This window comes from Gouania willdenowi, chromosome 9, assembly GCF_900634775.1.
Source record: "Gouania willdenowi chromosome 9, fGouWil2.1, whole genome shotgun sequence".
Lineage (NCBI taxonomy): Eukaryota > Metazoa > Chordata > Actinopteri > Blenniiformes > Gobiesocidae > Gouania > Gouania willdenowi.
Genome location: NC_041052.1, coordinates 22,713,654 through 22,738,481, shown reverse-complemented (window position 1 = coordinate 22,738,481; position 24,828 = coordinate 22,713,654). Strand labels below are relative to the sequence as shown.

General features: G+C 41.7%; 1 protein-coding gene across 1 annotated transcript; it reads left to right on the top strand.

Moving 5' to 3' along the window:
• The first annotated feature begins 806 nt into the window (after window positions 1–806).
• Window positions 807–16,785, top strand: mn1b (meningioma 1b). Its single transcript, XM_028457166.1, is given in 4 exon segments — window positions 807–1,582; window positions 1,691–2,672; window positions 2,674–5,249; window positions 15,782–16,785. Coding segments are annotated over 3 exon segments (3,723 nt in total). The 5' UTR covers window positions 807–1,582; window positions 1,691–1,758; the 3' UTR covers window positions 16,015–16,785.
• The last annotated feature ends 8,043 nt before the right edge of the window (window positions 16,786–24,828 follow it).

Sequence of the window (24,828 nt, the reverse complement as noted above, 5' to 3'; positions counted from 1 at the left end):
ATTTTTAGGTTAACAAATTGTTTCATCATCATTTTAATTGAAATTAATGTAATTCATGATCAATACCCTCTGTAAGAGGATATAATTCTCTATGCACAATGTACAGTGCACTTTATATTTGACTTTTCTATCTTTTCTACCTTGTACATATTTATCTTTATTACTTTTTAAATTATTATTATTGTTACTATACTGTTCTCTCTTTTTTGTCCTTTGTTTCAATTTTTTTTTTTTAGTTTTTTTTGTTCTTTTTGTGGCCTGTGTAGTGAGCAAAGAATACATTTCATTGTGCAGGGAGACATGTTTCTTTACTGTGCACATGATAATAAACACGTTGAAATTTAATCTTTGAATCTTAAAGAAATGTATTACAATTACAATTTATTATTTTAATGTTTTTTTTTTTTTTTTTTTTTTTTTTGTAAAGCTTTTGGGAGCCATTGCAAAATAGCCAAAGAGCCACACGAGGCTCCAGAGCCTCAGGTTGTAGACCCCTGGATTATGGGAGTTAAAATGCTATGTTATTTTATGGCATTTGACAGAAACCTCTGTGCATATGTGTATAGGAAATATTAAAAATGAAATATGATAAACACATTTAAACAAACCTCGATGTTTAGTGTTTTTTTCCCTCAGTGAAAACAGTAATTGCTAACTGTCATTTAAAAGCAGTGATATACACTCAGGGGTTTACGTGCTTATTGATTCCGCGGACCACCTTAAAAGTGTTTGTCCCGCCCTTTGAGCTCTCCTCCCTCGCTGTGATTGGTCGAATCCTCGTGGATGGAAGTGGCTGCAGAAATGCAAAACTTGTTGCTGGCTCCTCCGGCCGCGTTGATCTCACACAGCGCTGAGCGGCAGAGCTCAGTGTGCGTGTGTCTGAGAGCGAGTGTCTCCCCACGCATCCAGTCACACACACACGCACAGCAGAGCACAGAGGGTCCACGGAGGGACGCACGCACGGAGCGGACTGTAGCGCACGGCTGCGCTTCTACCCAGAGCGGCTGGAGGATGCTGTCGCGGCTCTCCGTGGTCGTGGAGTGCGGTTAGTGCACGCCGCGCTACTCCAGGACCACATCGCGCCCGCAGACGGCCCGGTTCTCCCCGTGTCTGCGTTTGAAGAGCCTTATTTGTGGACTTTCACACCACAGTGGACCGGTGGGCACAAGGTCTGCTGCGCATTTGCGCTTTTTAAGGACATTATTGGACATTATTTAGTAATAAAAATAAAATAAAATAAAAAGCGCACATAAATCGTCACCTGAACGGCTCTAACAGGACATTTTATCTTCACCATGGGACATGACAGAAAAAGTCACACTGGGACATCTGACATCAGACTGGAATAATGAATCAACTGAGATAAATTGTTATTTCTCCCTGTGTAATTGATTACATCCTTTTTGCGCTCATCTATAGTTTTTGAAAAAAATTCTGTCCTCCTGAAGAAATGCACACAGAAACACCTTGTGCTTTTGTCTGACATTGACTTTTTTACCGTGTTTTCTGTTGAATATTTTTGGACCGGTTGTCTGGAGATTTTGGACAGAAACTCCTGATTTACAGAAATGAAAAAATATTGGTGAGTCAAAACAATTATATATTTAAAATTTGATTTGTAAAATCATTTTTGATGTTTTTGTGTATAACCTTTTTTTTTCTTTTTTCTCCTTTTTCCTTTTGGACACAGACGACAGAATAGACGGTGTGCCGCTGTCTGGCAAACTGGCCGTCATGTGGGATTGATTGCAGGGGAGTATGTTTGGGCTGGAGCAGTTTGGTTCTCAAATTAATATCAGACAACCTGGCCAGTCAGAGAGAAACCTGAACCAGCAGAGACTGAACATGGGCTCCCATTATAAAGGCCCGGGCTTTCACGCAGGAGCACCCCCGGGAGCCGTGGAGCCCAGCATGGGTCCCCTGAGTGATCCACAAATGCTGGGACTAAATATGAACATGAACGGGGAGCAGTATGGAGGCTTTCAGCCACGGGGACATTCAGACATGCACGGTGGACTTCAGCAGCAGCCAGGACCCATGCATGGATTTTTTAACAACCAGCAACCTCATCAAGGACATCCTCATGGCCACCAACCTCACCCCCACCAACATCACCCTCATTTCAGTGGAAATTTTGGAGGCCCGGAGCCAGGCTCATCATGCCTGCATGGTGGTCGGCTAATGGGCTACAACAACAATGGCATGGGACCACAGCAGGGTTTCGGAGAAGGATTTGATCCTCTTGCTGAGGGACAGACAGGGGATGGCTTTCCGCAGCAGCAGCGTTCCACTAATATGCCTGATTTTCAACATCATGGGCCTCCAAGTGGCAACCATGCTGTACCTGCACCCTGTCTACCCCTGGACCAGTCACCCAACAGAGCTGCATCCTTTCATGGTCTTCCTTCATCTTCATCCTCATCATCTGAATCTCATGGTTTGGAGCCTCGGCGAATGCCCAACCAAGGAGCTGTAGAGGCATTAGAGTATAATTTTCCCAATGAGCCCCCTTCTGGACATTTCGATGTACCTGTGTTTTCACCATCAGAGTCTGAATCCCAGCTACCACATTTTGGGCCAGGAAGACCAGTTACTGGTGGAAATTTTCCTGGTAATCTTGGCATGCCACGGACACCAGGTATGCAGGGCATATCCAAGGGACATCAGCCCCCCCCCTCAGCCTCAGCAGCCTCAGCATGGAGTGTTTTTTGAACGTTTTGGAAATGGCAGGAAGGTGCCCGTGGGAATGGAACCAGGGGTCAATGCTAGACATCCGCTAATGCAGCAGCAACAACAAGCTGGTTTGATAGCCAGACAGAACTCATGCCCCTCTGGCCTCCCCCGACCCTCTCAAGCTGAACCCAGCTCCACTAACCCCAACATTCTGGATGGAGGCGTCATGATGCCGGGCCAACACAACCAGTTTGAGTATCCCATTCATAGACTGGAAAATAGGGGTCTGCATCCTTATGGGGACCCCATGTTTAATATGCAACCGCAAGCTCCTCCCCCATCTCAACAGCCTCCAAATCAGAGGCTGCAACATTTTGACTCTCCTTATATGAACATGGCAAAAAGGCCAAGATTTGATTTTCCCAGTGCACATGGCAGTGAAGGCTGGTGTGGCAGTATGGATAATCATCTATCCCCCTCTGCCTACCCAGGAATTCCTGGAGATTTCACCCCACCTGTGAATGAAGGATTCACTCCCGGTCCCCTGCAACATCCAGGCCCAGAGCAGCAGTCTCTTCAGCAGCGTCAAAATGCCGCCATGATGATAAAACAGATGGCTTCACGTAACCAGCAGCAGAGAATGAGACAACCCAGTCTGCAGCAGCTGGGTCACCATGGAGATGTGCCTCCAGGTCCAATGACTCATGGAGGCCAGGTTGGGAGCATGCCTCAACCCAGCTTTGACAGGGAGAATGGTGGCAGGATGCCCAACATTGATGGACAAAACCCACATGTAACTCAGGAGAACTCCTGGTTTCAGGGCTCTCACCCCCCAGGGGAGATGATGTCGCGTCGTATGGGTGGAGCAGGCACTGAGTCAGGGCCTCATGACATGGGCCTACAGCAGAATGGTGCTGGCATTATGTTTAGGCCTGGTATTGGCATGCCAGGTGATGGACATGTGCCGACACTTCATTCCCCCGGCATGCACTCACAGTTTGGTGGAAACATGGGAAACCTCTCACAAATGCAGTCTCCAGGAGCAGGGACAGGACATCCAAATGCACCAGCAGAAAGACGGCCTGCTGACTTCACTGCACCTCCAATGGGGGCACAGCCTGCATTTCCCTATGGGGGTGCAAACCGTCAGGGGCCATCCCACAGTGCTCCCCAGGGTGTGAGCACCTCACCAGGGACCTACCCTCCTCAATCTGAGTTCCCTCCAGGCCAGCGGCCCTCTGTTAGTAAGCTTGGTGCTCTATCCCTTGGGAACTTCAGCAAAACCAGCAGTAAAGACAGTGTTTTTGGCCAGAGCTGCTTAGCAGCCCTTTCCACAGCATGTCAAAACATGATCGCTAGCCTAGGGGCCCCCAATCTTAATGTAACGTTCAACAAGAAGAACCAAAATGAGGGCAAGCGAAAACTGAGTCAGACAGAGCAGGACATTAATAGCAGCACATCTAATGGGACTGGCAGTGCTGGCCCTGAATATTTTCAGAGCAGCACTTCCCAGAACAGCCAGATGCCTGGCACTGGGAATAGCAACTCTAAGCCTGCAGGTCAAAGTCAGACGGTGCAGGGGGAAGCCAGTGCCCTCTCCCCAAATTACAACATGGACGCTACCCCGTGCAGTGAGGGGAAGGCAACAACAGGGAGTGGGAGAGGGAGAGGGAGGAGAAAAAGAGACAGTGGACATGTGAGCCCTGGAATTTTTTTTTCCTCTGACAATGGTAACCCTGTTGTAAGTCCAGGCCAGCAGACCCCCTCGGCTGGCGTTGGGGAGAGGGGTGGGGGCACGCCCCATGAAAAACACCTTCAATCGCCCTCTTGGGGAAAAGGTGGTGAAATAATGTTGGGGGACCAGACTGACCTTATGTCTTCTTTAGACAGTGGCATTCAAAGTGTTGCTGCAAAGTCCGACAGCAGCTCACCAAGAGTGGACTTTCCTGATGATGTGAGCACCCACTTTGGCAACGAGGACGAGGTGTCCTCCAGCTCAGATGCAGGAGGAGGCATGTCCACAAAGCCAATTCGCAGCCCAATGATGACTGGCTCACCCAAAATGCAGAGAAATGAGCACGGGTTGATAAATGGACAGAAGCCCCTTAGCATGGGCATTAACAATCATTCTACCTCGACAACAGATAACTATGGACTAAATCCTGGTGTGGGCACAGCGACAAGTGGAGTCAGCCACCCAGGTACACCTGGAGTGGAGCAGGTACGCACCCCATCCAGTACCTCTGGCCAAGACGAAATTCATCCTCTGGAGATTCTACAGGCCCAGATCCAGCTGCAGCGGCAGCAGTTCAGTATCTCTGAAGACCAGCCCCTGGCCATGAAAAATGGCAAAAAGAATGGTGACTGTCCTGCACAGAATGGAGACAATGAACTGGTAAGCTGCAGCCCGGATGCTGGGAAGGGCTCAATGGGCACTATTGACCTTGACACCCTTATGGCAGAGCAGCACGCCACCTGGTACGTGCCCAGTGACAAGGCCATGATGGACGGGTCAGAGGATGACAAAGCCATGGGACCCTGGGAAAAAAACAAGAGCCAAAACAACAGCAAAGAAGGTAAATGAAACCGTCTTATTTCTTTTTACATTTCTGCTTTCTTTTCTTCTGGCTTCTCTCTTTCTCTAAAGAGACTAAAATAATAATTTGTTTTGCAATGAAAATACAGATAATGTTAATAATAGAATCTTTTGTTTTAATTTATTTTTTCAAAAATACTTATTTAAATATAAGTAACAAAATGCTACTGTGATTTCAATAATATACATTAATCCTACAGTGTGAGGATGAAACTCTCATCTTTTAAATACACACAGACAATATTTAGCCGAAATATGCATTTGATTTGAGGATTTCTTCTTGCTGAGATGCATCAGTTTCTTTTCAAACTTAGAAAACAACTAGAAATATAAAACTAATATTTCTGTTTCAGTGGGCAAAATAAGCATTTATTTTACCTTTTGCTCAAGGTTTTTTTTGTTGTTGTTATTGTTGAAGGTTTATTCATTGTGCAGGCTCTTTAAACGAGCAGCTCAACAAAAGTAAACATTTCCTGCGGTTCTTTATCTCGGTTTTCAGGGTGAACAACTACATTGAGAAGATTAATAGCTTTGTGGGGATATGCGTCCGCTCAGCGGGGCTTCCCTGTTCGCTCTTACGTGTTTGTTTTTGTTATTACCATTGGATAACACAGCCGAGAGAGCGGATTGATTTTACACGGGGGCCCACATGATTTCATAGATTATGTGGATATCGCGTCAGTAGATCATTGATATTTTAGAACAGAATTGATGAACATTTTTTCTTAAAAAAAAAAAAAAAAAAGGTATTAGATACAACTTATTTGCCCTGTATTTTATCTTTCAGTCAGTGTGTTTGTTATTTTACTTTCTTTATGAATAATTTCCTATTGTTTCAACTTAATTACATTAAAAATGAACTGGAAGCTGTGTTTGCAAAACATGATTTTATTTTTCATTTTTTAAAAAGGGTGAGGTATGGCCCAAACTTGTTAATTATATGCTCAGAGGCCAGAGAGATAAACCATTTTGTCTGTAAAAACCTTTGTTATAGTGTCTAATTTAAAAACTCTACCATGAATCTTTTTATTTCTCAACATAGTTGATAAAATAATAATAATAATAATAATAATAATAATAATAATAATAATAATAATAATAAACAACAAAATAAAATGAAGTTAAATAAAACCAAATAAATTAAATGGTAGGCTTTTGTAAAAATTTTTTTACGTATACGATCAATATGTTATTATTTCTTATTAGTTTTAATAAATGTGAAGTAATTGTAAAATATAAAGTATCTGCATTGAGTAAATAGACTTTCTTAAAAAATGTTTGATGTACAATAATGCTACAATATTCTTTAATCGTTCAGGATTTATTTACTACTCTGTCATGTTTTTCTTTTTACGTTTGAATTATTTGACTCATATCATATATTTTTTTAAAAAGAAAAATAGTGTATTTTTGTGCAGTCATGAGGAATATATTTGTGTGTGTGTGTGTGTGTGTGTGTGTGTCAATGTGATAATACGTGCACAGCTTACAGCGCGTCCCCGTCGCCTCTTTATTCTGTCCATGCGGGGGCGGGGGCGCGCATAGCACGGACCCTGGAGTCCGTGCACGGCGTTTATATCTGAGCACGAGGTGTGGGGTTGTAACACTAATGACATTACACACACTACACACACTACACACACACACACACACACACACACACAAACACAACCATGTTTTAGTAATTTAATGTGTTAGATCAATTGCACAGTGTTCCTTTTTAAATATGAATAATTTATACATTTAATGTTCTGTGTGTTAACAAAACTAGAAAAAAAATTAATTAAAAATAAAAAAGTAACTTCTAAAGTTTTTAAATAATTAACTTTTTGTTAATCGCTTTACTTTGCAAAAATATTACGGCTACTCAAGATATTTTAGTGGGTTTAATGATTTTTCCTCGTTATTCCTGTAAAATTCTTTATTTTTGGTCAGAGTTACAAAAAGAAAATGAAATGATCATAATGTCCCAATGCATTCCTTTACGTCGTCTTCTCCAGGTTTTTCTCCCCTCGCTCCCCCGCTCCCCCCCGCTCCCCTCGTCTCCTCCTGCATGGACACAGGCATGCAGCAGCACTGGAGCGATCGATAGCTAGTTAGCACAAATCACGGCTCCTGACAGTTTCTCATTTGAGTGCTTCAGACAGCAAAGATGAAAAAAGGGTGGAGGTGCGTTTTCCAGGGGAGGGAAGGATTTTAGAGATTGGATCTGATGCTTAGGAGGAGAGCAAAATAACAATAATTTAAGTTACGTCGTAACCTTCTGTTTAGTTCCACGAGCACCCACATCCCACAGTCTCTGTGAGAGTCAGACCAGTATTTCCAGTTTCCAGTGCTTGGTTTTGTTAGCAATAATCCACCAATAGTGCAATTAAATTTGAGCTTTTCATGTCAAATAACTGCTGAAATGAATTTGAATCACATTTACACACAGCTACCTTACATAGTCAAAATTACATGAACATAAAGTTAAATATAGATAATTTTGTGGCATGTTTAGTTTAGATAGAGATTGTGTTAGTTCAGAGGTGATGATTTGCTTCATTTATTGTAAAAAAATAAAGAGTTTCAAAATGAATGTGCATTTGTTAGTTTGCAGTTTGATAGCATAAGAAAACCAAGTGGAGTGACTTTTCCACAGTGTGAGGTTTGTTCAATATTAACTCTTAATGTTTCTGTTTTGAACTGGGAGTGAAACATCACTGTTTTATTGGTATTTTCAAAAAAACAATCGTTAGTGTTTGTTACAGGAATTTTAAAAGGCTGTACCTTAAAAAATAAAAGGAGGAAAAATGCAAAGTATGCTTTCTGAGTTGCAACAATGACTTGATTTACGTGTATGATTACAATATGCTGAATATAATTCTAATAACAGTGTTGCATATATGGACATATAAAGTTGGTTTTGTTTTTGTGCAATAAGCAAGAGAGACACCAGTTGCACAATTGGTTTGTAAAGGTGGGCTGTAATTATTGGATGTTAACTAACTTCCTGTGAAAGCTGGACTGTGCAGACAGCTTAGTGATGTAAGACAAACAGTACGTGCAGGAAGTGCTCTCTCTGTTCCTGCTTAAAGTGGAACGTGTGGCAGTAACATCTCAAACCTCTCGTGTCTGTGACGATGTGTAACTCGAAACGTTTTTCTGAGGAACAGGCGGCGTAGTTGCTATCAACTGCTGGCCTGCAGAGACCTGTGTGCTCCACAGCATCTATTGCTCCCATTGAGACATGTTTCGTTTTTTTTTTTTTTTTTTTTTTTTTTTTAAATCAAGTAAGAAAAAAAGAAGACATATTTTTCTGGCCTTCCACTTCCCTTTTTTTCCTGTATATCTTCCCCAGAAGCTGACCGTTCACTTGGAAACTCATGCAGAGTCTTGATAAGAGGCAACCAGCAGGCACAGGAAGTGATTCAGTTATTTTTACTTTATCACAGTTTTCGCCACATGCACTTCTCTGACTTTCTGTTTTATCAGCCCAGTTAAAACACTTCCTAGTTGACCTTGTGGAATAGTTTCACTCTTCACGCTCGGTAATCAGCCGTTAAAGCGCTCTAATAATGATCAAATCTCTGTCACTCTGACTTTGACAGGTTTGAAAAGGGAGAACTTGGGCGTGTTATCACGCCTACTAGAAAGCACTTAAAGCGCAGAAAGAGCCGTATTGATATTCCTCTGTGGAGAACAATCCTGTGAGACTACCTGGCTTTGACATTTTCTGTGCGACAACAACCCCACAAATCACACCACTGATTTCTATTTCCTTTTTGCTAAAAAAGAACAAAGTGATTGGCACGTGCTTCAATGTGGAAAAAAAAAAAAAAAAAAAACGGCTCGGGGCAGTCTGTGTTCTTTACCTGTCATTACAAGGTGTTTCATATTGACTTTTTTAACAACGCACATCCGCCAAAGCACCTCACACACTCCTGTAATGCAGTAATTGTAATTGTTGCCATAATCATAGCAATTAGCATTTGTAATATTGTTTTGCAGATGATTGAAATCATGGTCTCGTTGCTGCTGTAGGTTGACTTGGTTGTTGACAGGTTCATCAGGATAACACAACACTGTGAGTTTGTCATTCCAGGAGCACAAATGCAGTCATGCGGCATCTGTCCCTTTTAAACAAATCGTGCTTGAAAATATAAGAATTTTTTTTTTTTTGTTTTTTTTGTTTGTTGATTTTTAAAATCACCTTGTTTTTCAGTTTGTGACAAAGGATTTTCTTGTATGCGCTGCAACTTGGACGTATTAATCTGTCAGCTGCACACGTGAAGTTTGATTTATGTTACGATCAGGCTTACAACTTCAGTTGTCTCTTATACACTTAATTATCACGTCGTGATTATAATAGTGTAATAATACATGTATGATTACTTTAAATGTAGAGAGTGCAAGATGTCTATTGGGAAGAAGTTTGAGTTCACTTACGTGTGTGTTAATGGTGGTTTGTGGGATACGTTTCTGTGTTTTAAGAAACAAAAGAAGCCTGTGAATAAGGTGCGTCAGTGACTGATGAAAAGAGAAAAAAGATGCATAAAGCTGCTGGATGTTTTTTGCTCCGCCAAACAGAAGCTCATCTAGTGTTTTGTTATCCTTTGGGAATAGTGTTAGAATAAAATGAAACTTGTCTCAGCACGCGGCATTTTTGTGCTCGGATGCAGCTGGGAATGAGAGGCTGAAGTGAGGAGATTACAAATTTCTCGTCACTGATTGTATATCTATGTGACATTTCTCTAAATATTCCTTTCCCTGACCAATGACTGCAGCATTGATTTTCAAATGAAAGCCTGTGTACTGTCAGAGCTTTCCTAAAGTGTGGGCGGGCTTTTTAGGATTGCAGAGGTGCACTGTGCAGTCACACTGCCAGCAGCTAGGATGTCGGTTGCCCTACAGGTTGTTGTCGGGCAACTTTAAATTTGTGTTGAGTAACTAACGGATGAGTTATGACATCGGGGCTGCTTGTCCGAGGAGACGGAGGCTGAGACTGGTGGAGTGCAGGAGGGTGTTGAGCTTCTTTCTGCTAACATCTGTTTCCTTCTGAGGCAACAAACACTATTTACATTTAAAAAAAAAAAAAAAGTTTTTAAAGCTGAAAACTTTGTAGAAAATCAATTTTATTCTTAATGTACATTTTTTAATTACCTTACTCTGTGTTAGTGCCAATACTTTCACAAATTAGGCTCAAATTTAACCATTTTTTTCAAAGGCGAAAATAAATCAGTCGTTCAATTCTGATCAAATTCAACATTTTATTTAATTAAAAAAATCAATAACTTTTAATAAAAAAATTTTAATTTACAAAAAGGCAAAAAAAAACACATTTTAATTTACCAACACATGCAGTTTTTTTTTTTTTTCATTTCCAAAACTTCAACCTCATCCTGCAACTGGTTAGTGAAAACGAGCACCCTGTTCACACATGCGTGACCTTCTTTAAAAACATAGAAACGCTGCGACTACAGTGTGTAACTCTGTGCTGAAACCAAATAGAGACGGCGAAGTAGATCAATATGTCACTGAGTTAGATGACATGTCGGACAGTTCCTGGACATGGCTGTGAGTTATGAAGGAGGCACTAAATCACTTCCCATGTTCTGATTTGTGTCTGGTTTCCTCAGCACGTCTTTTGGCTATGGAGGGAGGTGTGTGTGTGTGTGTGTGTGTGTGTGTGTGTGTGTGTGTTGGTGAGAGGGTATGGGAATGGGTGTGTTAATGAAGAGAAGGTAACAAATGCTGGGGGCAGAGCCTGCCTGGGCAAGTTTTTTTTTTTTTTTTTTTTTTTTTTTGTTGCCTTTTATGTTGCAGGGCAGAGAACAGAGAGGAAATTCAAACCAAAATAACCCCGGTGCCCCTGCCTGAGAAATGTGCCCCCTCCTGATATCCTCTGTGTTCTGAGAGAAAGGTCACAGTGAGGCACTGGGCGGAGTTAAAAAAGTTTTTTTTTTTTTTTTTTTTTTTTTTGCTGGGAGCTTCACATGCACCCCACTCACCCCGGGGCATGTATACCTGGGACAATGCCTCCGTTAGAAAGTGAGTGCATTTTTTTTTTTTGGCACATCTTAAATAACATAACTTAATCCTGTTTCTGCCTCAATTATCTTATTTTATGTTTGACACTCTTGTCATGAGTTTTTTTTTTTAATCACACAGTATAACTGAATCTTTAGATGTTTAAAGTTAAAACTCACCCTTTATTTGGATCAACACTCCTCCCCTGTGGGATGTGTTTTGTGCTGACAAAGACGGAGTCTTCACTGCTTGTTGGTTTGCTAAAGGAATCTGACCTGATGTCACACACTGTCATAGGAGCCGAGGCCTTTGGGTGTTTTTTTTTTTTCAGACAGCGCAGGGCTCTGATTGGTCTGGTTTGTGCACAGAGAGCACAGGGTCATGACCTTGGGACTGGGAGGTTAAAGGTGAAGTGTCTCCATGGAAGTTTAGAGTTGGGGATTGAAAAGGGCAGAGGCTCGCCGCATGGAATCCTCGGGGATGGGAAATCACTGTGACGAAGACGGTCACGGAAAAAAAAAATAGTCTCTTTTAAAATTCAAAACCCTCCGACACAGACTTTTATCTATTATATTAGTGCTTTTCTTAAATCCAGATGAGTATCAAATGAGGTTTATTTAGCTTTTGTGGCTTTAAAATGATTTGAATAATTGCGTGCAGCAACTTATGTGATCAGTGTGTGTTGTTTACCTTCCTGTGTTGCTGTGGGTGTGTTGAGTATGGTGATGTGACATGGGAAGCCGTGTCAGGCCGTTAGCTCTCAGACACATTGGTGTCATCCAGACGTGCAGAGCTGTGCAATGAACTCAGTGCTTCGTCTGTTCGTCTCTGCAAATTGTTTCTGGCTGTGTGTGTGCGTGTGTGTGTGTAAGAGACGGCGGTCTGTCTGCACGCATGTGCACGTGCGTGTGTGATCATCAGACACTAAATCAGAGCGTATCACCCTTGGGGTGAGATATAGGGTCATGAAAGTGCGTCACATTAAAGTCAGTATTTACCAAACGCAGTAATCTGTTATGGCTGTGATGTAGTTAATGATGTTTAGGTGTGTTTTTGTCTGAGTGCTTTTTTTTTTTTTTTTCCTCCGTTGCTTTTATTTTTCTGTTACTCTTCAGTTTTTTTTTTTTTTTTTATTAGATATTTTTTCTCCTCACAGCGCAGCGCGTTCTCTCCTCATGAATAGTCCATTATTGAGATATTACCGCGGATATGAAGTGAACAACCATAACGTGAATGATCTTGTTGAAGAAATAAAAAAGATTTTCCTGCTTGTAAAATGTCACAGTGATTTAGGACATAGACTGGTGTGATTTCAAATTTCACACTGCCTTTTCCACCTTTGAACCAATCTGCCGACACGGATAATTCACACAGTTCAAGGAAAGCGTCTTAATTTTCCCGCAAATATTATAACCTTTGAATCCCCCTGAAGATATAATACTGATGGTATTTAATTCTTGTTGATGTTAACATATTTATCTATTTTACAAGTAAGGCATTTTACACATTGGTTGTTCAATGAAAGTTAACAAATCAGATCCATTTTCAGGAACTGGAGTAGATTCTTTCTACTGGTCCAGCTTCAGAACCCTCGGTATTTCTGTAAATACATCTCAACCTGAGCTAATGCAGCGTATCACTGTAGTGCAAGCTTTAAAAAGGAGGTGAAAGATAAAACCAAAATGTTTAGGAGATGGTGATGTTAGGGAGTACAGTAGTTTTCTCAAAAAGCAGCCTGTCATGAAAAACTCCAAACTTGCATTTGTGGAACACCAAGGACGCAGCACTTTATAAATAAAAAATAAAAATAAAAAAATATAAAAAAAAAAAAAAGACTATTGAGATCTTGCATTTAAAATGGATCAATCCTCTTGTGATTGTTTTACAACTAAGATGTACATCAATGAATATATATGTGAAATGTATGTATGTATATACACACTGTGATACTCTGAAAAAAACAAAACAAAAAAAAAAGAAAGACTCAAAATAAACTAAGTGTGATAAAATAAATAAATAAGTGAGTTCATACAAAATTAACTCTTCCTCTAATTATCATTTGAGTAAGTAAAAACAGCTAAACAACTTAAGAAGACTAATACATTCTAGGTTTTGTGATTTAATTTTTGGGGCCTTTACGTACAAGTTGAAAATCACTGGAATTAAGGATTTATTTTGACAGAAAATCTTGATTCACAAATGTCTAACTGGAGCAGTTGAATAGTAAACAAGGTTTTCATTATGTTTAAACATGCACTAATCCTACATTTACAGATTCAGGGACAGTCAATCATTTTAATGTAAGTTTTTATATCATATTTTTACATTAGTCTTTTTCATATCCAGTCGTGTTTGTTGTGTGTGTGTGTGTGTGTGTGCATGTGTTTTGTGTGTTTTTTTTGTCATGCACATCCATATGTATGTGTGTTTGTGTATGTGGCACAGCAGCTGTGGGTATGTGTGTGTGGTAGCAGTACTAGTTGTGTGTTGTTTGTGTGTGTGTGTGTTTCTTGGCTGTGTGTGTTGTCAGTTCGCTGTGTGTCAGCAGCGAGCCAGGGGAACGCTTGGCTGCCTATTCAGGCCGGTGCGGACCCTGCTGTGCCCAGCTAGCATGAGCTGCCGGCGGGTGCTGGAGGGCACAGCGCTGCGGAGGAGGGAGTGTGAGTGGAGGCTGTGTGTGTGTGTGTGGAGGATACTGGCGGGGGGTGAGGATCAGCCATGCTGAGGTGTATGACTGGACCCTCTGGCAAATGTGAGATCTTGTCACAGCCACCACCAACACTGCTGTAAATCCTTATTTTCTTCTCTCAGCGTGCTCGCATCCCCCTCTCATAGCACGTCGCTCGTCCTTAGGAGGGAGACGGAGACGGGGAGAGAGACAGAGCGAGGGTTACACAGAACAACGCAAGGCATGGCTGCTTGACCTTTCCCCAAATCCCCCCACTTTTCCATCCCAATGGTCACATCGCAGATGGTCTTGGGGGCAAAGCCTGCTTCAGTGCCTTCATGTCTGCTTCTCTTGGCTTGTTCTAGCTCCTTGGTGAGGTCATGCAGGCTTGGCCTTTTGTACCTAAAACCACATTATTCGACTTTAAGGATAGCAATGGAAAGTGAAAATATTCCAACGCAACTAAGATGAAATGTTTTGGGGGGGGAAGCAGAGGTGGATCAGATCAGAGAGCATTGTGAGGTTGCTGCAGTGTTCCTCTTTCCTCTCAGTTGAGCAGCATCCTGAGTGGAGTGTTGTGATCTGCAGCCTCTGTGCCCAATCCACTGTCGATCACACACTCTCCCTGCGCTGACACATGTAACTCAGCTTGTCAGAACTGTTCTCCACCTATCGCTGCACTCAGACACAGAGCAGTCCCTGCACCTCAAAGCCATGCGTCTTCTCTGTGCCTCACATGTGATGTATTTCAACCATCCGCGCGGAGCCATGCAGCGCTGCGCTCTGCACGGCGAGGAGTCAGAGGATTAATCGGACTGATTTAGGCGAAGCATCTCTAACATTCTCACATGTTTCCTCTGTGCTCTAAGCTCGCTTGGAGGCAGAGCGCTAAGCACGGGATGCTACACCGCTGTCGTAACACACATCCTTTTAAATGCTGTGTATGTGTAGTCTTGAAAACTTTTTAATATATATGTGTGTATATATATATATATATATATATAGTTCGACATTGTATTTTGGCTGATAAATGAGACACTAGCTCTCATGTAAATTTAACTCCTCACATCTTCGTTAATCTTCTTCTCGCCTGAATTTTTTTATTTTTATTAACAGGACGCAAAGTGATTTTTCTCCACATGTCAAGCATGCTTTTTAGGTGTCAGCATCAACCATGTCCTCATTTTTTAATATGACGTACAATCAACCTGCGTATGGATTTCGCGGAGCCTCGGAGCACACATTTAATACAAGGCTTCACACCTTGCTGACACTGGGTCGATACTGTGGCACGGTCATTATACCAGTAAATTGGGTCAGGCAGGGTTAAAGGACACTTTTCATAGTGACCCTTTGATCTATTGCCCAGAGGTCATGTGGGAATGTTAGAGTTTTGTACGCTGTTTTTTTAGCTCTACTTTCTGCCGTTTTTTTTTTTTTTTTTTTTACAATAAGTTGCCAACTTTAGAACTGTAGATGAAAAGTAGTGGGGCTGTGTGGTGAACATTGTCAAGTGAATGAATGTGTGTGTACTTGTGTGTTGTCACATGTTCATATCAGGCTTGAGGAGGTGCAGTGTGAGCAGACGAGGCTGTGTTCAAAACATCAGTGGGTTTCAGTGATGGGGGCGCGGGTGGAATAGTGTTGAATTAATTTCACAGTGCAGATTTAGAGTGGGAAGTGAAAATGACACTGGTTTAATTAAAAGTGTGTATTTTAAAGAGTTCATCTGCATCAGAGGATGCCAATAGCTTCAAGTTGTTTTTCTTTTTCTTTTTTTCTTCGTTTTCTTTACGTCTTAATTAACATTTTCCCTCTTTGTGCCGCGTCTGCAGAGTCAGAGCTCTCCCAGAGTAAGGCGGCAGTTGGGGCCTCGGCGGCTGGAGCAGCTGGAGCAGCTGGAGGAGGAGGAGGCGGAGGTGGAGGGAACCACTTGCAGTGCCTGTCCGTCCACTGCACAGACGAGCTGGGGGACAGTAAGGGCCGAGGGGGCCCCGTCTCGTCCTGGCGCTCTCTTCACTCTGACATCTCAAACCGGTTTGGGACGTTTGTGGCGGCACTGACTTGAACATAAAGCGACGCCAAGATGGAGAGAAAAAAAAAAAGGAAGGTGGAGGAGGAGGAAAAAGAGACAATATTAAATGTTTGTTGACGACACAACTCGATGTGGCTCTTGCCTGTTCAGGGAGAGAGAGACATTTACGTGCATTTACACACACGCATACACACGCACACACGCTATGCTTTTTTTTTTTAAAAGTCAAACACTCATGTTGGATAATTTTGAAAACCTCAGATCAGTTTTTTTTTTCTTTCTTTTTTGCAGAAGACAAATACAGAAAGATATAAGAAGGATCATTCAAACAGATGCAGGATACACATCAGTTGTCATTGGCTTTGATTGTATGCTTGTGTTTTAATTCTTGATCCCAAGCCTGCATTTCACCTAACGTCATTTTTGTCCGATGGCCAGAGCCTGATGATGCAGCAGGCCACTAAATACACTCTGTGTATCACATCCAACAGCACCCTGCAGTTAAATCCAACCCAATGATTCACAAGACGTGACCTAAACCCTGAGAAGCAGAGCAATACGGGGGAAGAGTGATTATGCATGAATGTAAAAAGGCAATTTTTCCTTCCTACTCAAAACAAAGTTAGATGTTTTTTTCTGAAGAGCTGCAAAAATGTTCTCTTCTTTTCAATCTCTCTCTCTCTCTCTCTCTCTCTCTCTCTCTCTCTCTCTCTCCTGTGCTCATCGACATGTATACAACTCAGCCAATGGGAACTGAAAACAGGTCAAGGGAGTATTTAATAAGGGAAAATTAAAAAAATAAAATAAAAAAAGATTATTGGTATTGCACATGTATAATAAGAGAAAATTTGCTGTGTGTTAGGCAATCTTGTAATCTTTAAATAAAGCTTCTGTTGAGTTTGAATTTCTGAAACAATAGATGGAGGACTGTGACGGCAATTTGCAAACAGACTTTTGTTTTTTCTTTTCTTTTTTAATAATATGTAAAGTGCAGTCGTCTGTTTTCCTGCATATTGTATATATCTGTATATGTTTTATTGAGTAACTAAATAACAATAAATATGATGTTAAAGGTGATCCCTCTGCCGTTTATTTTTTGTGAAGCTCTGTTGAAATTATTACATCATAAAAGCAACTCATATGTACAGCATTATTAAGTGTAAAATACAGTGCATGCAACCCCAGGATCAATGATTTCTACAGTATGTTCTAAGTGACAGATATGATAAGAATGTTGTGGAATGACAAGCATGGAGAAACCTGTGTCATAATACAGTAACATCAGAAATACTGCAGAAAGGAGCTTCCTGTTGGTTTTAGATTCAAGGAGAGTAATTCCACGTACACATGTAGCCATTGATGTCATGCTTTCAGTCTAATTCAGTTCAATTCAGCTTTATTTATATAGCTCAGAATACAACAAAGTCTCAAAGCGCTTGTCAAAATAAAATTAGTAAAATAGTAAGAAAGAAAGAACCCAACAAGATCCTCATGAACAAGCTTTTAGCAACAGTGGGAAGAAACGACTCCCTTATTTTGTTTTTATAGCAAGAATAAATCACTGGCAAAACCAGGTTCAGAGTCATCTGCCTCGACTGGTTGGGGTTTAGTGAATTTAATAAAATAAAATAAAGTAAAATGGAATGGAAAAATTATATAGTAAAATTGATAAAAAATAATAAAATTATTTAATAATAATAAATAAAACAATTATTCATAATAATAATAATTACTATTATTTGATCTGCTAGACAAACTATTTCTAATAATTCAATCTTTAAAACATTTTTTTTTTTACATTTCTCATTTAAAATAGTCTAGTTTCCTCATATCTGTTACTTTTTGTCTTAGTCTGTGCATTACATAGCATCAATACTTCTGCTCGAAGCATTAACACACACACACACGCACGCACGCACGCACGCACGCACACACACACACACACACACACACACACACACACACACACACACACACACACACACACACACACACACACACACACACACACACACACACACACGCACACACACACTTCCTTCTTTCCACTCCCCAGACCCTGTTTGGCTGCTCTGCTCTTTATTGGCCATCTGCATGGACGCTTAATGCTAATCAATAACTCCCCTGTGTGCCAACTCTGAGGTGGAGATGTCAATGCTACCTAGCAGGCGTAGTGATCAACCTGCATTACTGCTGTCTAAGACACACACACACACGCACGCATCCCTGCAGGACCCTGTCTGTCTGTCTGTCTGTCTGTCTGTCTGTCTGTCTGTCTGTGGCATTCAGGTGTGTTTGAGCATGATGCTTTGCTTGACGCCTGCTGCGTTGGCTTGCACAGCCTGTTGTGAGTATGATGCACAGAGAAGTGCAGCGTTAGTAAACAGCAGAGACTGGTTATGTGAGAGGCTGTGTTGTCACTGGGGAGTGCCTGTTTGGAAGGAGCGTATGAAGGAGGAAGCAGGAGACAACATGGGGACAAATGCTGAGTTCTGTGCACACAGTGGAAGGGAACCTGTTACACATACGCTGTACAAACAGTCTGGATCCTTTTATGGATATCTGGATTGATGCACAATACACACATCTGTATTTGAGAAAATATCCCAAAGAAACTTTAATAGTGTAATGCTTGCCAGAAAGACATGAATTTGTTGCGTTGACCCACTGTGATTACAATGTTACCTTTCGATTGCTTCCAGAACATAGCGCACAAAAGAACATTCTCAGTCAGTGATAACACTGGTTTAACTGGTCGTATTAGATGTCCGCACAAGGATCAAAAATAGGCTTAATAGCTTAATTATCATTCACTCAACCTGGAGCTAATCATTGTGTCCTATATGATTGGATGTAGGTGCTAACTTGTTGTGTGGCTGTGCATCAATCCTCCAGTGGTGACACACTCTAGAGGTATATTTGCCTTCTCCAGTCCAGACACGCAAGTGAAAAAATGGATTTCCCTGGAAACTTTTTTTCTTCTTCTTCTTTTTACCTTGACTTGCATTATTTAGTCTGTATCCATTGAATTAGCTGGGAGTGGAAGTACCTTGTATTCTGGAACATAGCTACCAGCTGACCACATGCCATGTGGGACACAGCGACAAAGAGGTCTTGGGATATTGGCTCCAGTCAAGATGTATGATGCTGGACCTTTTCCTTCAATAGGCTCCTCCGCATAGCAGCCTTATTGGGACAGCAAATACTGTGTGGTCGCCTGAGAACTTCTGTGTTTCCCAGCCAACGTGCATCTAAAGAATAACAATTTCTCCAGCCATGAGGACCATCCATGGTGCCGTGGGGGCTGTGGCCAGAAAACTCGGCCAAACACTCTCCACTCACGCAGCTTTCTGTGTTCTCCTATAAATACATCTCCTATTTGTATAGAGGCGATATGCATCTTTGGGAAAATACCACAATGTTGACATAAGAGCACCCTCCACACCCTCGCCTACCCCTTCCCAGCTGCCCCCCCCTTTTCTAAAACTTTTCTACCCCTTGCTGAACCTTTCACGGCCTGAGAGAGAGACAGAGAAAGAAGGAGTATAAGAAAGAGAGAGAGAAGGGAAGAGGAATTGAGGTAGACTGGGAGTAAAAGAAGTGTCTCTTAGAGGCCTCCATGGTCTTTAAGCCACTATGGTATCCACCAGAGCCTTCACATACCCTCAGCCTCTAAAGGGCTTTTGTCCTGTAAAGAGGGGGTTTGGCTAAATTGGGGGTGCTTGTGGACTGGCGGGTGGGATTGGGTTGGGTGTAGTATATTTGGCTCCCACGTCTCCATCACTGGAATGGTGAACTTTTTTTTTTTAAAGCTGTAGAATTGAGAGGTGGGGTGCAAAAGGAGCAAAGAGGGATCTAATATTTTCAGTGGTGGGGGGAGAAAGGTTTGGAAATCTTCCAAACAGTGCCTTTTTGCTTTCAAAGAAAGCTCCACTTGTGTAAATGTGCTCTTTGTCCCTTGGCCTATTGTTTAAATAGCATTGTGGACTTTTTGTGAGAAGCTCGCAGGGGTTTGGGGCCCTAGGGGGCCAAAAAGGGACCAAGGGGGGCTCTGTCTGAATGACTTCAACCCAGGACAACAGAGCAGTGAAAAATCAAGGTACAACTAAGAAATTGCACAGACCTACACAAGCTAGCACACACCCTGGAAAAAAACTATTTTAAACAGGCCAGGTCAGTACGAAGGTGTCCAACGATGCTGTCCTCCAACTGACCAAGTGAAATTAATATTAATGAAGTTGAAAACTGTCCCATTGAGATACCCACATTGCTCAAAAACAATATAAGAGCTACCCCCTCCCTCCATAAAGGGATTTCTTAATAGAGCTGAATGTAGACCCTCGCTTGAGCCAATTCATGACTTCCATCTGTCCTCACTCTCAAAAGAAGCAGGTGGAAGAGAGGCATAATAAGCACAGACTAATATTTGCATTTTGGGGCCTTTTTCTCCCAATTTTAAAGTTGGTCATTTCAGCAAAAAGCCTCCTTATATAGAAACATCTAATATGCGGAGAGTACGGTGTAAACAGTTAATGGACATTCACTGCTAATTGAGAACAATAGTTGTAACCCTATATCATTGTAAGGGGTGAAGTGCACAGACTTCTATTGCATCTAATGAGGATAATTTAGCGAGGTGGAGTAAGAGCTACTAAATCTCTCTCCTACATGCTCAATTTATTTTACGTATCTTGCTTTTACACTTGTAGTTTTCTTCTTGTAGACCTAGAATCAGCCATATATCATACATGGAACATTCCTTTCCATCCCACAGAAGATTTGATCTGAAATTCCCCTCTGAGCTGTCCTCTAATGTCATCCCCAGATATCCTGTGACCTCTCCTTGATCTGAGCCCCGCGAGCAGCTCACAAGCTTTCCGCTAGAAGGTGATTGAGCATGGCACCCTGCTCCAGCCCTGTTCGGCTTTGTTTGGGGACGTGTGCCTGTGTCAGGAACCACAATTAGTGGGGCGCGTCCCCTACCATTAATCACAGAGCAGTCCTGGTTCTCAGTACTACACAATCGTATACACGCTGACAACTTTCTCAGCATCAGCAGCCGCACGTCATTGAAATCCTCACGTTCTGTCTGTGGCCATGACTTTTAAAACTTCCGCCAAAATCTTTGCAATGGCCATGTTTACATGGGAGCTTTAATTCCTCTTTAAAGTGGAATAAAAGTTAATTCCTCTTTAACCTGACCTTGTAAACACATAATTCCTAATGCTAATTTAATTCCGAATTAAAGTTAATTCCGAATTTGGTGGCTGGTTTATTCCGTTTTTAATTCTGAATTACATAATTCCTCTTTCTTGTAAACACCACTTGCCTAATTCCGCTTTAAGTTAATTCTTGTTGTTCTGCGCTTGCGCGACTTGCGGAGATGACGCTCGGGTGACGACATAATCCAAGATGGCGGCGGCCCGGACTGCAGCCTAGACTATTTATTAAGAGCCTTAAAAGACATGGATATAATGAAAAGAGTGGATGGACAGAGGCATAAACATGCAGATTTTCACAGACCTCTGTAAACACTGTAAACGGAACAGGCTTCACCGGATGGCTGGCACTAGGACCCGGAGGCGAAGTAAATGTGTCCCTGTACTGCATGTACAAGCTGTAATATCACCGGTTTATCATTTTACTAGTTGTTAGAGCTACAATCTTTACCAGGGAGCAAATATTTATTCCTGGTGATTGTTTTACTGAGCTTTTTACCGGTGATTAGTTCCTATCTCTCTTCCGCTCCGCGGTCCAAACTGAAATCGTGTGCTATTGTCGAGCTGCAGCTTCAAAACTACAGGTGAAAACAGTTCTCGTGTGGTGTTCTGTGTTATAGGCAACAATTAAAGGTTTTTTGTGTGTTTTTCCTGATAGACGTGATGCGTCACGTTCTCCCCCTGTCCAATCAGAGCTTTCCCAACCCCCAGACCTAAAGCGGAATCATCTAAAGCCGAATAAACCTTTTTTCCATGTAAACCTCGTTCGGGAATTACCATTTCCATGTAAACGCAAAGCAGAACACTTTAATTCCGAATGATTTAATTTGGAATAAATAATTACGAATTAAAAAACATCATGTAACCATAGCCTATGAAAAGTTGATGATGATACATATGTGACCACTTATGGACAACTATACACGCCTCTTATTTTCTTTTTGGATTGAGATCAATACTGCTGCAGGCTGCAAATTTTTGTCATCTGACAATCCTACACAGATAAAACAAATCAATCAAAGAAAAAAGAAAAGTATGACAAGTCATGTCAGTGGTTACTTTACTATATTTACTATATTTCTACTACTTGGTACTGACATGGCTTTACACGACAAACTTAGTTGTGGTATAAAAACAAATTACTTGGACACTTTCCATTAGAGGATAGTCCTTGTCACCTCAGTTACATCCGCTTTCGAGACTCAAGAGCAGTAAAGTCCTATTAAAATGACACAAACACTGTAGTACGCTCTGTGGCTATATTGCAATACAAAAACAAATGTTCCATAAGAGGCTTGAGGCAGCACGATCAAACACTACCAAAAGAGGCTGCAGGGTCCAAGAAACCTCTGACAATGGTACAATCGTTGCTGCTGAGTTGCAGTGCACAACAAAACAACACTGCACTAGAGTCCAGTGTTTATTATCACAGTTTTCGTCAACCAAGTGACAATGACTATTAAAAAATATGTGTGAACGAAAAATACATCAAAATATATCAATATTTTTTTGTGAACTAATAAAAACGAAACAGAATTTTGTCACATGGGACGAAATCCAATCAGAACTCATGAAATCATGTGGACTTATGCATTGATTAACATCAAATCTGTCTGTTACTTTAATACCATCCGATATCAGCTTGATGAATTGAAACTATTTTGCTGTATATTTTAGTCAAATATATTTGTTACTGATTTAGTCGACTGAAATCTTAATGTCATTTAGTCGACTATAACTACTAGATTATGACTAAAATAGTCCTGATGACCAAAGTTTGACTAAAACTAAGTTCAAAAGACTATGAATAAAAATAAATCTGATTTTTCTCTCAAAATAACACTGGTACAAGGATTGAATAGCACATAAACACAGCCCCTAACACCTAAAAACAAACATGTTGCCAGGAATACTGACACATACAGTACGTGCATGCACGTGGGCATGACATCCTCTGTCTCACTGTCTTAATGGAAGTTCAATGAGTTACTCTGCTGTCTCTGTCTTTTCCTCACTCAGGGTTCTCCTTGCTTTATAAAAACAGAGGAATGAAAAGCAGCCAGATGGTAGCTCAGGCCTAATATAAAATCAATACACAGCCTCAAGGAGAAAAAAGTGGCAGAGCCAGAGAGGAAAAAAAGAGCATTCAAACAACACCAATGCCAAAATGGAGCTCTCATGGTCGTTTTTTCTCTACAAACTCAGTCTTTTTCTTCTCCTACACACACACATACACGCACGCACACACACACACAAAACCTCCTTCTCTAATGCCGTATAATGCAACTCTAGAACAAGTAAAAGGGCTATCTTATGTGCGTTCCTGTGAGAGAATGGGTGCGTGTGTCTCTGTGTGTGTCAGTAAAAGTCAGGACATCTCACCCGGTTGCTAATCGAGAGGATAGAGATGGGCTGGGTTGAGGTAGCCTTTGAAGGGGCAGAGAACTAAGAGCCATTGAGAAGTCATTAGGGTAATGATAATTGTCGCGGTGAATAGGCAAAGAGACAAAAGGGGGAGGAGAGTGTGTGCTCGTGCGTGTGTGGGTGCGTTTTTTGTGTGCGGTAACAAATGCAAAGACGTGATACATTAGACCTTAATTTGATGAATTGCCCTGTGTTGGATTGTATTGTGATTCTGTGGTAAAGTTTTGAATGCTTGTTTGAAAAACATAAAGATTTGTGTCAAACAGAGAAAAAAAATCAGGTGGAAAAAATGTTTCATTACGTGTCACGAAGAGCAAAATCCGTCACGTTGTGGCTGAACCTGCTTGCTGGGTGACAGATAGCCAGAGAAGGCAGGGGACACAAGGCTGTTTAGTTGATAATTAAGGAGGTTTTATCTTAATTTGAGCTGTTACTCTCTATCCTCTCCTGTGATTTATGAGGTGCAGGCCGGCCTTTCATCCCTGCTCTGCCCCTTAGCTTAAGGAACAAGACAAAAGCCTTTTCCTGCCTGTGCCAACATAACACACAGCCGTGTGTAAATTTGTACGGGGCGTACATTATCACTGGTGTGAACTCCGAAGTTCTGACACAGAATTTGATAATTATTCCCAAGGAGGACTTTTAAAAATAAGATCTCAGTTGAGCACAAAAGCTCAAAGCTTAGATTATCAGCGTGCTGGTTGATTGATATCAGCCTGCAGTAGTGCAGCAGGCCTGGCTTCTCCTCAGCACGTCTCTGCTGGTCATGAATCATATAAGAAAAGAGGCTCTAGCTTTACCCTCTCGCCAGCTGGCCCAGCAGAGACGCACAGTGTGGCGCAGGATTGAGTTCGTGTGTGGTGGAATGACCGCAGGCAAGAGTTAACTCGATCTTCAGCTGGGTGGGGTGGGAGGTGAAGAGGAGGCAGGGTGGAGGAGTGTGTGGGGAGGGAGGGCAGTACAGCCAAACAATGTGAGCCACTGTTCTCAACCTATCACCCCCCGGGTCACAGTGGAGAAGACATGCTGGTGCAACCTCATCTCCTCCAGTCGCCTCTCACATAAAGGCTGGGGATTTCTACAGCACCCCTTCTCGGATGTTGTTTTTTACTGGGCTGTGGGTAGGTTCTTTTGGCCCAGCATGTTTCAGGGAGTGCTGTAATAATCCCACAGGTATTTAGCTAGAGGGAGGGACCTTCACACC